The sequence below is a fragment of the Pecten maximus genome, chromosome 6 (genome assembly GCF_902652985.1).
Source record: "Pecten maximus chromosome 6, xPecMax1.1, whole genome shotgun sequence".
Classification (NCBI taxonomy): Eukaryota; Metazoa; Mollusca; class Bivalvia; order Pectinida; family Pectinidae; genus Pecten; species Pecten maximus.
In genome coordinates this window covers 32269936-32286648 of record NC_047020.1, presented here as the reverse complement: position 1 = coordinate 32286648, position 16713 = coordinate 32269936, and the positions used below count along the sequence as shown (strand labels likewise).

The 16713-nt window shown below is 35.3% G+C and overlaps 1 protein-coding gene across 1 annotated transcript; it reads left to right on the top strand.

Moving 5' to 3' along the window:
- Positions 1–9758: 9758 nt before the first annotated feature.
- On the top strand, positions 9759–15228 carry LOC117329546. The gene is made up of 3 exons (XM_033887539.1): positions 9759–9862; positions 11905–12086; positions 14808–15228. Exons 1-3 carry the CDS (start codon positions 9811–9813, stop codon positions 14895–14897), a joined length of 324 nt encoding a protein of 107 aa, XP_033743430.1. The 5' UTR covers positions 9759–9810; the 3' UTR covers positions 14898–15228.
- Positions 15229–16713: the final 1485 nt, after the last annotated feature.

Below are 16713 nucleotides of genomic sequence, written 5' to 3'. Positions count from 1 at the left end.
CGTTGAAGTGCAAGGATCACGGGGGAGATCTTACCATGGTGTGCCGCACGTGCAAAGGTGCGAGTATATGCACGAGATGTGTTGGGACAACACATAAGGGACATTATGTAAATGCTTTGAAGCAATCTCACAGTATATTCCCTACAAACGTGTGCCAGATCCACAAACGACCCTTTATATTTGCTTGTAAAACATGTAAGGACGAACTTCTCTGTTGGAACTGTTTCCATCCAAAACACAGGGGACATAAATGTATCGGATATGAAGATCACATGATTGAGGTTCGGAAAGAATTGGCTCGTTGGCACAAAGACAATCATCTTCAGCAGCGACAGTCGGAGCAGGGCAGCAACAGAAAAGACCGCATGGTGATACGAATACAGAAGAAACGGGACGAGCTCAAGGATGCTGTCAATTCTGTTGCAGATAAACTTGTGATTGAATATGAAACTAAACTGAAAGAATATCTCATGCGAAGAAGCGATATAAAATTTCAAAGACACAAGGTAACCGAATCTCAAATAAAGAAACTAATTGGGACATTGAAGGTTGCCGAGGGATGATATGATATCTGGTACATGCGAATGTGATTTAAATATCAGAAAATAAAATAAAATTACAGGTTTTATCTTACCAGGACGTCACTGTTAATTACATATAATTTATCTTAGATTTGTTCATTAACGTTGCATCAGTTTGCACATGGCAGTTACTTAGCATCTAGTCAAACAAATGATTAGTATAATGTAGGAATTGCAAGTAGAAATTTATCTATGAACACCAGCAATAATATGCACATTATGGTTTTAAAATGAGATGGAAAGTAGTAAACATGCATCTTAAAATAGAAATAAAATATATCATGAAGCATAAATGTGTATTTATTTTCTATAATTTCCATATTCCACATCAATGAGGTTGTCGTGGTACGACTTCAAAACGTAATCAATTTTGCGAAATCAATGCGTTCAGTGAACAACTGTTGCTCACTCGATTTCAATCGCGTATTCATCTGTAGATACGAAAAGAAATGCCAAGTACATCATCAAGAAATATGTTTTGCATATCTAGTCGGGAAGACAAGTTCTGTTATAGACAAACATGTCATCAGGTCTTGTGTGTTAGATATTTAAAAATTAGAACACCATAATCAAATGATACCTGTTTTGGGGTAAAGAATGTATACACCTCTCTAAAAGAGACACACGGCTTGCGAATGTTTTTTTCTCTATGTAGCAAATGCCATTCGGTGACAGCAGTCCGTGATGTTGGCTCCACTCAACAGGTGATGCCATGTAATGACTCTATCCATCGATTTTCGTGACACTCATGCTATCAAGGTCATACGGCGACGGTGCAAATCAGAAATCAAGGTTACATAATGACGGAGATTTGATGACGATGCCATTCAACATCTAATATCATATGACGATGTTGTCCACTAGTGTTGTTAGTTCATCCACTAATGATGTAGCCACTCAACTTACTAAGATATATGGCGACGGATCAACAGTTAATGTCATATGAAGATGCTTTCCACTAACCACAATGTAAGTCGATAGTGCTATCTATCACTTTATTAGTATTAAAAGGTATAATTCAACAACGTGTAAATTGTATACGATCCTTTGTGAATGCTGATAGGCGAATTTTGATGATAGATTTTTTGTTTTGTTTTTTGGGATTTTTTTTGTGTTTGTTTTTGTTTTCGTTATTTTAGTTTTGCAGTTATTTTCCAATCACCCTTCTATCTTTTGGAGGCTAACGTCACTGAAAAATAGTAAAAGTACGAAACATGTGTACAGTGTATGATATATTTTATCTATTATTCAGCATAAAAATACCTATTATTCAGTAAATATTGAAATTTCCATTCACCCATGTGTGTCTTTTATGGACAGTTATTTTTAAAATTTACTAACGGAAACATCGAAGGGAATTTTAAATCAAAGAGTTACTTTTTCAAAACATTGACGACATAACACACCCCAAATATATTTCCAACAGGATAATAGCAAGTATACAAACACATATCGACACTGGTATGTTGTCAGAGGTAGCACTATGAAGGTGGGGTAAATTCTGGAACGTCATTTGGTCTTAATAGCGCGTGTCCAGCTATTGTTACTAATATACAGAACCTTATATACAGTTAAACAGCCATGCTTAAAAAAACATGCTCATAGTGTACGTAGACCTTTATCGTGATCCAGTAAAGATTCCATTGCAGATATGGCGTATACACAAGAGACTCGAGAACTCACGAGACTTGTGTGGACATGGTTAATTGGGATGAGATAATTTCAATGGGCTCGAATTCCATTGAATTGTGACAGAATAATATCAGACGCCATATTGAATGTTTGATTATACACTGGACAAAACTAGTCAGTATTCTTTCATGTTTCATCCCTTCATTCAAAAGGAGTAGTGGTTCGGATGAGTAAAAAGATGTTGATCATGAACGAACCAGTTATGTTTTAGTAATTATCGAATTATGTCTTTACAACACGTCAAGAAAAGGCTTACCTAGGAAAGATAATCAAGTAATATACAGAACGGACATTTGAATCTGACCGCTGGACAATGGACCCACCAGCAGTGTGTGACTTTCATGGTAAGAATGCCGTAATGGTTTGTAAAACGTGTGACAATGAAAACATTTGTCTCACTTGTATTAGTACCATGCATAAAGGACATATGATTTCTCCCGTAAAACGTCCGAAAAAGGTTACGGGTTTCATGACGATGTGTCCACGACACGGACGAAACTTGATATACATATGTAAAACGTGCAACCGAGACCCACTATGCTGGTCGTGTTACTATCCGCGGCACAAGGGACACGACTGCATCGATTTCGAGGATTTCATGAGGAGGATGCGGGACAAAATGAATAACATCCCGGATGCTTCACCAAAATCGAAGACAGAGATGGTTACGGTTCAGATAAAAGAACGTCGAGAGGAGCTTAAAACACAGATAGATACGGTAGCGGATAGATTAGTGATGGAATATTCAAATACCTTGAAACAGCATCAGAAACAGAGAGTGAAGTTACCGAAATTCAAAGTGTCATCGTCGAAATCCAAAGACATTGAAAAGCTGTTTGGAAATTTGAAAATAAAGTGAAACAGACTCTATTATGAGGAAAATTACTAAACATTTATAAAAGAAGGAGACCTGGAAATCAGAAAAACAAAAATGTTTCGACGGAAATGACGCTACCAGCCTCTGAATAACCGGATACGATTATGAAAGATCGTGCAATTAATTACGGAGATGTGAACTATAGACTCTGTTTTGCTAGTTCCCCTTGCAAACTGTTTATAGTGTAGTAGTATAATAGTGTATTTAATACTGTCTATTCTTTCGGTGGCATTGTTCTCCAGAATATACAAATTAAGGAGGAATGTGAACTGAATTTATCGCCAAGAATGAAGAAGAATTGACATTTAGTAAGGGCATTCATGGGGGTGTTTGTCAGTTTAGTCATAGTTTCTCTTTCATAAATCAAAATATATAATTTTGTATTCAGTGAAAGTTTAATGTTGAGATTGAATACTGTGTTCACACTTTTATTGTATAAATGTATAGGTAAATTTGTTTTTTTGCTGGTTCAAATAATTTTCAATCATTAAACACATAATAATTATCTAAAATCGTTTTACTCATCAAGACATTTTTTTATGATTTCACGAGAGAGTGTACTAAAATACATCACCTTCGTACATGTAATAAATGTAAGGAAACATAGTTTATCAATAAATGTTAACAACAAACTGATGTGTTGATTATGTATTCAAAAACAATTTCGCATTCATGACACTGTTAAGATTACTGTTAAAAAGCATCAATATTTCATCACTACAAACCATTCCAGTTAGGACAAGGACATAGGGGATTTTGGCGGCAATGACATACGATTTAGGATAATTTGTTACCTTGCCAAGATATTTAATTTCAAGAAAACTTTAAACCATGAAACATGATTCTCCCGACCTCTGATTTTGGTAGAGAAAATTGCAATGCATCGCATTTCTGTATAAAATGTCACATTCAGGAGAAGACTAGCTCCAGATAAAACATGATATGTACAGTGTGTGTCGCCATTCTGGGGGAAATGGTTGGATGTAAGAGGCTATCATCAAAATCATTTGTCGGTAGAGTCAGGTTTTATTGTAGAGGCTACCAGCAAAAGTAATGTAACCTTCTGTTTTTAACGTTCAATATATGTTGTCAGATTTGGCTTTCTCTCTTTCTTTTTTTCGGACGCAGTTTCACTCATGCATAGTGGTGAAATGTTTTGTCTCGTTTTCACAATGCAGGAAGGATCAACATGCACATTCAATATTTTAAGTTTTTGCATACAGTTTTCACTTCGATATAAATAATATAAAACTATATAGATAAACAACGGAAAGAACATCTATGTGGTTACAAGTTTACAGTAATACTTCAGGTCTCGTGTGTATATAAATATAGGAACTTTTATTTCCTTAATCATAACGTTGAAGGTTTAGAAAACAAATATCACAGCAAACCCACATAACATATATTTGTATAGGTGATATGTAAAAATAGACTATGTAATGTAGGTATATATATTGAACTGTAAAGTCAGAGTTAATTGTTACAGATGTATTTGTCAGGCAAATACATAAAGGAAATACGCTGGAAATAATATACTCTGCAGGTAATATATAATCTGTCTTTTAGAACGACGAGTGTCTTTGTTCGGCTCGTTGATACTAGCTATGGTCAACATTTATACATGATAACGATCAAAAACACAATGAGACCTAGAGGGAACACGCTTCTGTGTGGCTGAATGTTTACTGGGTAGAATGAACTCGGTTCATACAATACAAAAGACAAACGTCAATTATGTTTTAGATTTTAGTCATAAAGTACAATGTTTATACGTACCTGTGTAAAGATCATACATGTTTATCAAAACGGCATTAGTTATATTTAATATCCTTACGCCGACTGTTCAGAACTAGAAATGTGTCATACATTACCTCAACGAAATTGCCTTACGCCTGCATGTGGAATCGACAAAAACAATTTTGGTGCGTGAAACGTCATCCCTGATTCATCAAAGACTAGATGCAAATATAGTTCGAAATTTTGAGACCCGCAGATTCAAATAGAAAGGAAGCAAATGTGACGCATCATGGACTTTTTATCAAGATAAATAGAAGTATTTTCACTTAATGAAGGCATTTCCGACATTGTCATTAATTGAGATGCCGGATGATAAATACGTGAACAATTCGCAGGGTAGTGTGTTCTGGATGTTTCCTTATATGGTACAATGTCGACTGCTTCAAGGAAAGGAACGGAGCCAAAGTGTTTCGAACATAATAAATTAATGAGCATGGTATGCAAAACATGTGACAAAACCCCGGTATGTTACGAGTGTGTGGGAACGTCACACAAAGGACACATGATCGTGGCCCTAAAACGGCGGACAAAAGTCGGCACGGTCGGAAATTTCTGCTCAAAACATGAAAAGGAATATGTGTTCGTGTGCGAAACGTGTGGGAAGCAGCCACTGTGTAAGACTTGTTTTTATCCGTGGCATAAGGGACATTCGATAATTGAATATAGCGAGTACGTAAAAAAACTCAGAGAGAGGTTTCTGAGGATAGAAACCTCGGAAAGGAAGACAACCATCAATCGGGTTGCAGCAGAAATCAAGAGAAAACGAGACGAACTCAAGCGTCACGTTGACACAGTCGCGGAAAAGTTTGCGGCGGAGTGCATGGCAAACGAGAAGAAATCTGTGGTCCATCCCAAAGTTCACGAGTTTGTGAAAGTCGAAACAAATTTTCCAGACGTTCAAAGACTATTTGGACACTTAAAATGACGCAAAGGAGATGTGAACAATATTTTGATATCTTATATGTGCAAATGCTATTTCGGTCGAAGATTCAAATTATCATTCATACCAGTGATTTATGTAAGGATTTTGTTTCAATGTCATTTCACTTGAAGCCTTACGGCTCTTAAGCATACAAGTATATAACAACATTTAAACTAAAGTCAATCATAATAAACACTACATAATTATATCATCATTACGAAACATGATCTTGTACATCTTGGCCTTATAAATACTAATAATTCTAAGGCCAAGGGTACGATATATCTTTTACAAATTAAGCATGCGTTTGTAATACAATAATTTACTCGTCTATAATGTAACATTTAAATTAAAAACATCATAATCATGTCCACAAGTACCTGTGGTTTTGCACAACTAATAAATATTTCTACGTGACGTTCCGATGACTAGTACGGTATGTACAATGCAAGCTTCATCAGACATATATGATCAGGACAGCACGTGTTCTCAATGGTGTAAAACGTGTACAAGTTGTCTTCGAGATTCGGCGATCGAAGATCGATACTACAGCGTAGTATTTTAACACAACATCAAAGCCGAAATCGACATCGATCGTCGAATTAACCGTACTCCATATCGTAACAGTCATCGAAACATCACGTATAAACATTCTTTGGTTGTCACGGCAGGCGCGGATCCAGGAATTTGAAAAAGGGGGGTGGGGGGGGGGGGGGGGGGGGGTCCAGTAATTTAGTGGTAATGCGAGCGCCGTAGGCGCGAGCCGAATTTTTTTTGGCGAGGGGTGTGGGGGCCAAAATTTCGGAAAATGAAATGATTATAGCAAATTTTGCAATCTTTCGGTAACAAAATCTTTTCATAAACTATACTTTCAAACTCGAAGAAAATGTTTGAAAATATACCAGTGATTATTGATAAAAGTTTTGAAAGTATAGCATGGTAAAATGTGGAATTTAGCAATTTCCTGAGTAGCGCTAATAAATCTGTCGATGAAAAATAATGTCGTTAGTTTCCGTATTCCAATCATATAGGGACGTATGATAATGCAATGTATCATATCTAAGTATGGAATAAATATTTTATATGATATACATGGTGGGTATGCAAATTCTGTTCAACAGGAGCGACTTTTCTGACGTCAGACGTCAGGTGAGAATAGGTAATTCAAACTTTCGGTATCAACAAAGTTCATATTTATCAAATAATGACAGTCATTAAACGGCAATAGAATACAAAATAACGAATCAGTTGTTTTATATGAGATTATCGTTTCTATAGACTGGACTTATCCTTTAGGCTACAGTTTATCACCTGTACAGCTAATGATATTATAGATCTACATTTATCTACATGTTGTCAACCATTATGAACTACGGGAGCACAACGATGTATGAAATGTATATATATATAAATATACATATCCCCTGAGGAGCGGCACGATGTAGCCGCGAAAGTACTAGGGAGACAGCAGATCTGTGTTTGACTTTTTATTTTATTATTATTTACCGTCACATGGACGTTTTAACTTTATTCTATATAAATATATATGTATATATAATGGGAGGGAAGTCGGTTAGTGGTAGAATCACCTTTCTATGTAGTAATCATTGTATCATCATTTGTTGATATGTTTATTTTGTAATTTCAATTACTTTACATAAATATCCAACAGACGACATCTAATAAAATGAAATACATGTATAGTATTCGCTATTAAAAAAAACAAACACACACAAAACACTTGCATTTATTTTTTCTATGTAGTTTTGACCGCATGTTAGCTCAAGAACACGTCGATTCTTCATCGTGAATCTCATATGTGTTGGGCAAGCTTTGGCACATCCAAGACTTCGGACAACGAGGAAATGCTAAAATGCCCTTGAGTGTTGGATAGAGCCTTATAGAATATACATGTAAATCTGACCGGTATATTCCAGCATCAGTCACCATTTCTACAGAGAAACACACGTACAGATAATCTTCATGAGTGTTTATTCATAAAACAATAGGCAAATTGTGCATTTGTACTGCATCAGCAATAACAATACAGTTGTGGACTGATATTGACAAAGGTACAGCAGGTGTTTTTTTTAAGTAACTCCCGATCTTGTGGTTACACATACATTACAATGTAAAATAAGTTTAAAAATAAATAATTAAATCTGTACTGAAATTAAACGCAATAGACGACGAACAGGGACAATGGCGATTAACTTGTGTAAAACGCCACTGTGCTATATACATATATAACTAAATATTTAAATTTAGTTGTAATAATACGAATATGGTAATACATTTGTATTTCAAAGTGGAAACATGGTATTTCACTTAATGTATTAGCCTAATAAGGTGTTTCTTACTTTCATTTGCCTTACTCATATAAGTTTTCTTCTTATTATTTTTTTTCCAATTTTATAGCCGATATTAATTCAATATCCATGTGTTTTTCCTGACATCTATCATTTGCCATGACATATCCCAGGGGTACAGAGAGTGAAGGTAACCTCTGGAGTATCGAGGTTGATTTCCCCCATCTCTGTACGAGAAATGTGTAACTGTCGGCATCTATATAGAGCCAATAATGCTACTGTGTCTACATCATAATTCTGATCTCTTCTGGCATAACGCATGTACCAAACCTCGATCCCACGTAGATAAAAGTCAGTCTAGTTACATGACCAAGAATCTAGAGCAATATGCTACTCAGTCCATCTACAAAATCACAACACCTCACCGTGGATTGCACGCGATTTTATTTCACATTTCTATGTGACATCTATATGGTATAGATGTATATAGTATGTAGATCGATTACACAGGTGAATACGTGTACAAAATACACGCAAATAGCGCCTTAAGATATATCAATTAAGCAATACCGCAAAATGTTAGGTGTGAAAAATGTGGGATATGTGTATATAAGGCACGTTATTATCTTTATTCCTCCATTTTGAAAATTGCATCAACAGAATTCTTGTTTAAAACATTATCTATCAAGATTACAAAGGACAACTCATAGATAAGTATGCAGACAACTTTTTTATTTATATCATCGATACAGTGGGCAATAACTAATAAAACATTTACACATACACATATATACTAACTCATACATACCCAGAACTATATCTTCATAAATGTCCCACCTCTATCATTGAACACTATATATCTATACATTCTCGAAATTCTCATATTTCTTCACATAAAGATAAGTACATACTCTTTCCATATTATTAGTACCAGGGACATGAATGTACGTCCCTGTTAGACCAGAGACCATATGAATATGATATGCGTATACGGAAACTGATGCGACAAGAAACATACACGTTCGTACAATAGAGTCGAAAATTAAAATGTTCAATGTACACGTACGTTACAGCGTAACAAAAGCAACAATTAAACAAAAACACGATAAGGTTAGGCCAAAGTATACAAATTATCAAAATGGGCATAAAAATGTTATTTAAGAAGGGAGTTAATTCATAAATTTATCATGCATATGTTAACGTTAATTACGGTTAATTGGATATTGGCTAATTATAAAAGAACACGTTTTTGTTTAAAAAAAATAAATAAATAAAGACAAAGTTAGACTCTAATAGTGCTACGGATTGATTTGGTACATATATAGAATTTCTACATGTATTTTCAATTGTTTTCATTTAAAAATAGTTTTGCTCCCAGCTAGTGAGTGTCGAACGCCTTCGTCACGGATCACTTCGTCACGTGTTGAACTTCAGGTTCGCAGTAATATATTTAATTCGAATTCATTACATAGAATCGTTTTAGTAATATCATATCCACGGTATTTTAATCAATAAAATCATCTTACAACAATCATTATTTTTGTATCATTTTTTTGAATATTTTGTTTTATTCACTCCGTACCTGATCTTCCACTCCGGTCTCCGAAGGTCACTCACGTCCGTTCGAAAATGCTGTCAAGAACATCACTTATTGCAAGACAGGTTGGGAAATCGGCTGCTGGTGAGTAAACAACTCAAACACTCACGATTCATTTTCCTCGAATTTTGAAATATTGCATACGGAGAACATGTGTTTTGTCACTGTTCACATTTTGATGTTGAAATGACCCCCCCCCCCCCCCCCTCCAATCCTTGACAATGCTTAGAAAAGCACGTACATACAAAGCGTTAAGTATGTTTGTGTACAGTGTCGTTTGACATGTTCGAGTGTTACCAAATTATATAACGTAGCAATGGCTGTCAGCATTGCTCAGTTTGAGATTTTGCCAAAATACACTTGTCAATCTTCACCTTGACAAGTTGAGATGAGTCAAATAATGATGGGAATCGGCTAAGATTTCAATATCGATGATATCGGATTAAATCGGTTAGTGTCTACCGATCGATTTTCGATTATCCTATCGTTACATAACCCTTTGAAAATATTATTTTTTCTTTACATCGGGATTGAATAGGCCTATTTCTCCGGAGCAGGGTGTATGTGACCATTTTGATTCTATACTTAAGCTTTAAGTTACTCCGAGTAGTTTTGTGTCTTTATTTTCTAGTACGATATACCATTTCATTACGTTATAATATTTATTGATTAACAGTAATATATATATATATATATTTAACTAATTATAGTTAAAAGCATGCTTGGTAACAGAAGTGGTAGTTAAGAGTAAAAATGACAGAACTTTCGTTCATTCCTAAGTGAAAAATCAGTATATACGTCTCTGGTGAAAATGAAGGTAGAACTTGCACTTCTGGTTTTGAAAACAAGCATCGGTGTTGACATCTCATAATCGATCATCGAGAATCGGTTGCCTTTCTGATTAGATATTGATTATAATCGATAATCAAGACAACTCTAGATAATAACAAACAGTTTAGTCTAATTTGTTTCCTATAAGCCTACAGTACTGTAGCCATACATAAAAGTAACGACATAAGCTACCTACTTAACAATGTTCGAGATTGACATGGCGATAAATTTATGGTAGGTACCGCAGGTGGCACAATAATGTCAAGAGGAGTCCATTCAGTATTTTTCACCAATAGAATAATCAGACACAGTTCCGAAGAATCAGTACATTCTGTTTGAACTGTCTACGTACATGAATAAATAATATTGTAATAAGGAGAGGAAAATTGCAACAACCAGACCGGTATACAAATTCTAGATGGACTTTCTAACCATTTGAGCTACCAGCAGCGTTCAACCAAGTCCAGTTCTGCTACATTCCTCCCTCCTTCGAAGTCTTTTGCCCCGAAGACACACAAGACTATTCTAACTCAGTGGGTATTAAGTTGGGCTCAAATTAACAGTAGATGAGAAATGTAACAACCAGACCAGTACTCGAACCCGGGACCTCCAAACTTCAGACGTACGCTCTATCGATTTGAGCTACCTGGCCACCAGTGTTCAGCCAAGTCCAGTTCCCCTACAAATGTAACACTACAGGAAAATGTAACAACCAGATCTAGACCAGCACTCGAACCCGGGACCTTCAAACTTCAGACGTACGCTCTATCGATTTGAGCTACGTATACCTGGCCACCAGTGTTCAGCCAAGTCCAGTTCCCCTACTGGTGTAACAGAAATAAATGAACTCCATATGATTATGGAGAAAATCAAGGAGGTCCAGAAGCTGATAGCTGAATATACAGACCAATTAACTTATAACTGGTCTAATCATGACAATGAGCACATCAAAACCATAGTACAAATAGTCTTACCTATGATTTCCTTTGTTCAGATAGGTACACAAAATATCTCTTTGTAACAATGTTTTTGCTTCTTGATCTTGGGTACTTGATTCAACTTCATATTTAATCAGTAATAATTTCCGAACATTTAATCCTGATTACCTGTTGTATCAGCAATATATTAAACATACATGTGGCAGAATAATGATAAACTTTCCTTTTCGGGTAATTTTCTTTGAACCTGGATTAAGAGACCACCTGTCATATGTGACCTTTTTTATTGACTCCCTTGGAAGGTCACATATGACAGGTTTGACTGTACATGTATTATAAATATTTCTTCCTTTACAGCCTGTCAGTCGGTCCGCCATGGGAGCTGGAACAACAGGGAGACTGCTGTCAAATATAACAATGACATGGACTGTTTACCAATCCCACAGGGTTCCTATCAGGCAAATTATAAGGCCATGGATTTCAGGTCTAACTGGCAAATAGCTGTCCTGTTAGGTGTTAACATCGCATTATATCAAATTGTAAGTTTCTAAATAGACTATTGTTTATTAGACTTTCAGAATGTTTTAATCTAATGTTTCATGTTTACTATGTATATTCAAAATTATATATATCAGGCATGATAAGCATTAGCAATATGATGCTGCAATCCTGATAAGGCATGTAATGATATACCTATGCCACGATATGATACATGTTGCAATATCCAACCAGGATACAGAACATTTTGATATGATAAAAAAGTTTAAACAAATCTGGCAAAAATTTAAGAAGTAAATAGATAAGTCAAAGGTATTTTTTCAGTATCATTTATTTTGTAACATGGAAATAAAGATTTAACAAAACAGACCAAAAGCCGAAAATTCTCCCAAACAACTGAAGAAGCAAGCAAGAGAAATGAGGAATGATTTTTTTTCCCATTATATTTGCTTCTAGATATTTCAGCAATTTCATCTTAGTTATATTTTACATGTCAAGCAAACATTAATTTAAATGCATACACATGTACAAGCTAATTTCCGACTATTCACTAAAGTCTGTTAAATACTAAAACTGAACCAAACTGAAGCATGGAAATTATCATTGTGTACCAAACTAAAGCAATTTATTACAGATTTCTGTACTCTTAATGCAACTTTATGGCCCCTATTATGATAAAATGATGTAAATATCATCATTAAAAACCATGGGATTATTTTCAGGCAGGATTTTTCTGGAGGGGTAGTTGTGGTTAAGGTTAAAATTATTCAAAAGTTTCGATTTAGCTTGGCAGATCTCAAAAATGAAATCCAAGTTTTTTGATATAAATTTGCACAATGTTAGATAATTCACTTAATACATATATATATATAGAAAAAAACACATATGTAATAAATGTTTAATAATTACCTGCTGAATCAGTGTCTTGTATCAATGTTACTCAGATAGTATCATTACAAGAGATCCTAGAGGGATCTTGGCGCCCACCATTGAATGATCTTCATAGGTTCCATGTCAGATTGATCTTTTCTCTACTTTTCCCTTCATTTTACTAATCTGTGCAAATTGAGACATCCCTCCAGTACTTTTCAAACAAGGGAATCCTAGCTATATAAGAAATTTGAGATTTAACGATAATGGCTGTTTGTTTGCCAGGTTGTTTTCAGGACAGACTGGTCCAAAAATGCAATACAAGGGACCAAGGGGAACCTACTTATGAAATTTGAGAAAGATCCATTCAGTACTTTGAGAAATAGAGATAACAAACTTCAATTGTCAAAATCCAAGATGGCGGTCTGTCGGCCATATTGTTTTCCAATTGATCTCAAAATGCAATAAGCATAACGAGGCACCAAGGGGAACCTCCATATGAAATTTGAGAAAGATCCCTTCAGTACTTTCTCAGAAATAGCGATAACAAACTTCAATTGTCAAAATCCAAGATGGCTGCCTGTCAGCCATGTTATTTTCAGATTGGTCTGAAAATGCAATATGCATAACTAGGCACCAAGGGAAACTTACATATGAAATTTGAGAAAGATCCCTTAAATACTTTCTCAGAAATAGTGATAACAAACTTCAATTGTCAAAATCCAAGATGGCTGCCTGTCGGACATGTTGTTTTCAGATTGGTCTCAAAATGCAATATGCATAACTAGGCACCAAGGGAAACTTACATATGAAATTTGAGAAAGATCCCTTAAATACTTTCTCAGAAATAGCGATAACAAACTTCAATTGTCAAAATCCAAGATGGCTGCCTGTCGGCCATGTTGTTTTCAGATTGGTCTCAAAACGCAATATGCATAACTAGGCACCAAGGGAAACCTACATATGAAATTTCAGAAAGATCCATTCAGTACTTTCTCAGAAATAGTGATAACAAACTTCAATTGTCAAAATCCAAGATGGCTGCCTGTCGGCCATGTTGTTTTCCGATTGGTCTCAAATTGCAATATGCATAACTAGGCACCAAGGGAAACTTACATATGAAATTTGAGAAAGATCCCTTAAATACTTTCTCAGAAATAGTGATAACAAACTTCAATTGTCAAAATCCAAGATGGCTGCCTGTCGGCCATGTTGTTTTCCGATTGGTCTCAAAACGCAATATGCATAACTAGGCACCAAGGGGAACCTTCATATGAAATTTGAGAAAGATCCCTTCAGCACTTTCTCAGAAATAGCGATAGCAAACTTCAATTGTCAAAATCCAAGATGGCTGCCTGTCGGCCATGTTGTTTTCCGATTGGTCTCAAAATGCAATATGCATAACTAGGCACCAAGGGGAACCTACATCTGAAATTTCAGAAAGATCCATTCAGTACTTTCTGAGAAATAGCGATAACAAGAATTGTTTACGGACGGAGGGACGGACGGACCACGGACGCAGGGCGATTTGAATAGCCCACCATCTGATGATGGTGGGCTAAAAATGAGAAAAGGAAATCATCTTTGACAGACATCATGGACAAATGTCAATAGTGGTGCTCAACTTATCATACACACTAATACATTACAGGACAGGGATTTGATAGAATAATTTGATTTTTTTTTTTTTGAAAAATCAGTGTTGTATCTCTTTATATATGTTATAAATGCACCTGTATGTTAAAAAAAAAAATATTGGTAAATTCTCTACAAGTTTAATTTTTGATAGTTTCATAGTAAGGTAAGCAGATATAATAATGACTAAAAATTAATTTGAATGGATAAAGCTGAGTTGCTTCACACAAATTTTCATACTTGATTTTTATTTACAGATAAAGTCTGTCTATCCTAACACAGATGATAGAGGCAAGCCTACTACCTACAAAATTGATCCACCTGTCTACGACACTTACGATAATTAACCCCAAGGAGAAAATAGTGAATGTGTGTTCTTTTGAATATATTGATGTATTTCACTTGATAAAAGTTCAGTGTTGAATTAAAAATAAGTACAGTGTATAAGGAAAATAGGACTACTTTGACATTAAAAATTCATAGCTGCAAAGTACATCACATTTTGGAAGATTGAACATTGAGTCAATATTAAACTTGAATTGTGATGCAAAATGTCCATACTGTAGATACTGAACTGTACAGAATGTTTGATAATTATTGTTAAAGTTTTAGGAGAGTATTTGTGCTGTAAATTTAATTAACACTGGTAAAAATTGAATAAAAAATACAAATATTTTACATGGTTGTTAGAAAATTTATGATTTTAGTGTGATTATAGCAAGCACTGGCCAGTTGTTATGGATTTTGTAAGATAAAGGTAGTTAAAATGAAATGAAAGCACAAATTTGTTAACCTCAGTCCAAATGGTCAAAGTCCCTGTTGCTATGATCACTATCTGATCGCCGGTCAAACTTGACAGGAGTATTATGGTATTCCCTCCGTCAAGCAGAAACTTTTGTTTATCTGTTGATCTCGACCCGGTATATTTAATGACTGATCTCTTTGAAGCTTGGTATGCATTATAATCATATACAGTTAGTTGTATTTCCCTGAAAGGAATGTTGATTAAACTATTTCGATATGCCCATCAAATATGACAGAAATATTATGCAATGTTGCATACCAAAATATGTCATTGTAACATTTGACCTGCAGGGGTTTAAGTCCAGAATTTTGTTCCACAACTTCCATGATATTTTGAGTATATATCATTGGAGGACTTGACTTGTACCAGATGTAGGTCACAGCAACCCATATTTTGATGGTTTACTTCCATCAAGCAAACACAATCTTTTCTGGACTGTATCCATGAGACTGCTTAGTACTAAATCTTTCTGGAAATTAACTGATGCTTCTCTGATGATCAGGAAGTTTGACCGTTCAAATGAATGTTATCGCTATATTACTCATTAGTGGAGAGACATTTCTCAGATTTCATAAGGTTGTTTTACATGTATTTACAAATCTAATAATACATTAAATGTCACTTTGATTTGTGTTAAAGCCAGGCCTACAGTTTCTGTATTCCAAAGTTACTGCACAAGCCAAAACTGATCTTCACCAATTTACAATAACATATAATTTGATAAAGAGTTTTAACTATTTTAGACAAAATATGACAGTACCTAATTCCTCTGATAAAATGCACAACTAATTTTAGTATAGGAACAAAGAGAACCTTCATACACTTTTGTATGTTGCTGGATTTGACCTTGACCCGGGTTCAAGGTCATTTGGGATAGAGTATTAAAATGATTTATGTAGTTATCTGTATATGAATATTTTTCCATTAAAATATACGAGAGGAATCCAGAATTAAAGAAATTCTATGTATGTCAGTGCTTGGGGAAAATGCAGTGTATTATTATAGCTCTCAGACTGTATTAGTCAAATCACTACCATTGATTGTTCCTGTTGGCATACCTGGAATCCTACCATTTGCTTAACAGGAATAACCCTAATGGGTTGGGTTTGTTTTGTTTAATGTCCTATTAACAGCCATTTAAGGACATGCCAGGTTTTGGAGGTGGCCATGGAGGAAAGCCGGAGTACCCAGAGAAAAACCACCTGGCCTAGTCAGTACCTGGCAACTGCCCCACGTAGGTTTTGGAACTTGCAATCCAGAAGTGGAGGGCTAGTGATAAAGTGTCGGGGCACCTTAACCACTTGGGGCCCCCACTGGAATAACCCTAAACAATGTTCATAGCCCAGTATCCCTGTATT

What these genes read in the sequence shown, in the direction of transcription:
- LOC117329546 (XM_033887539.1), top strand. Translation starts at nt 9,811, where the DNA reads ATGCTGTCAAGAACATCACTTATTGCAAGACAGGTTGGGAAATCGGCT. An exon ending in GGTTGGGAAATCGGCTGCTG is followed by an intron (nt 9,863 to 11,904) that starts GTGAGTAAACAA and finishes CTTCCTTTACAG; the next exon opens with CCTGTCAGTCGGTCCGCCAT. An exon ending in ACATCGCATTATATCAAATT is followed by an intron (nt 12,087 to 14,807) that starts GTAAGTTTCTAA and finishes TTTTATTTACAG; the next exon opens with ATAAAGTCTGTCTATCCTAA.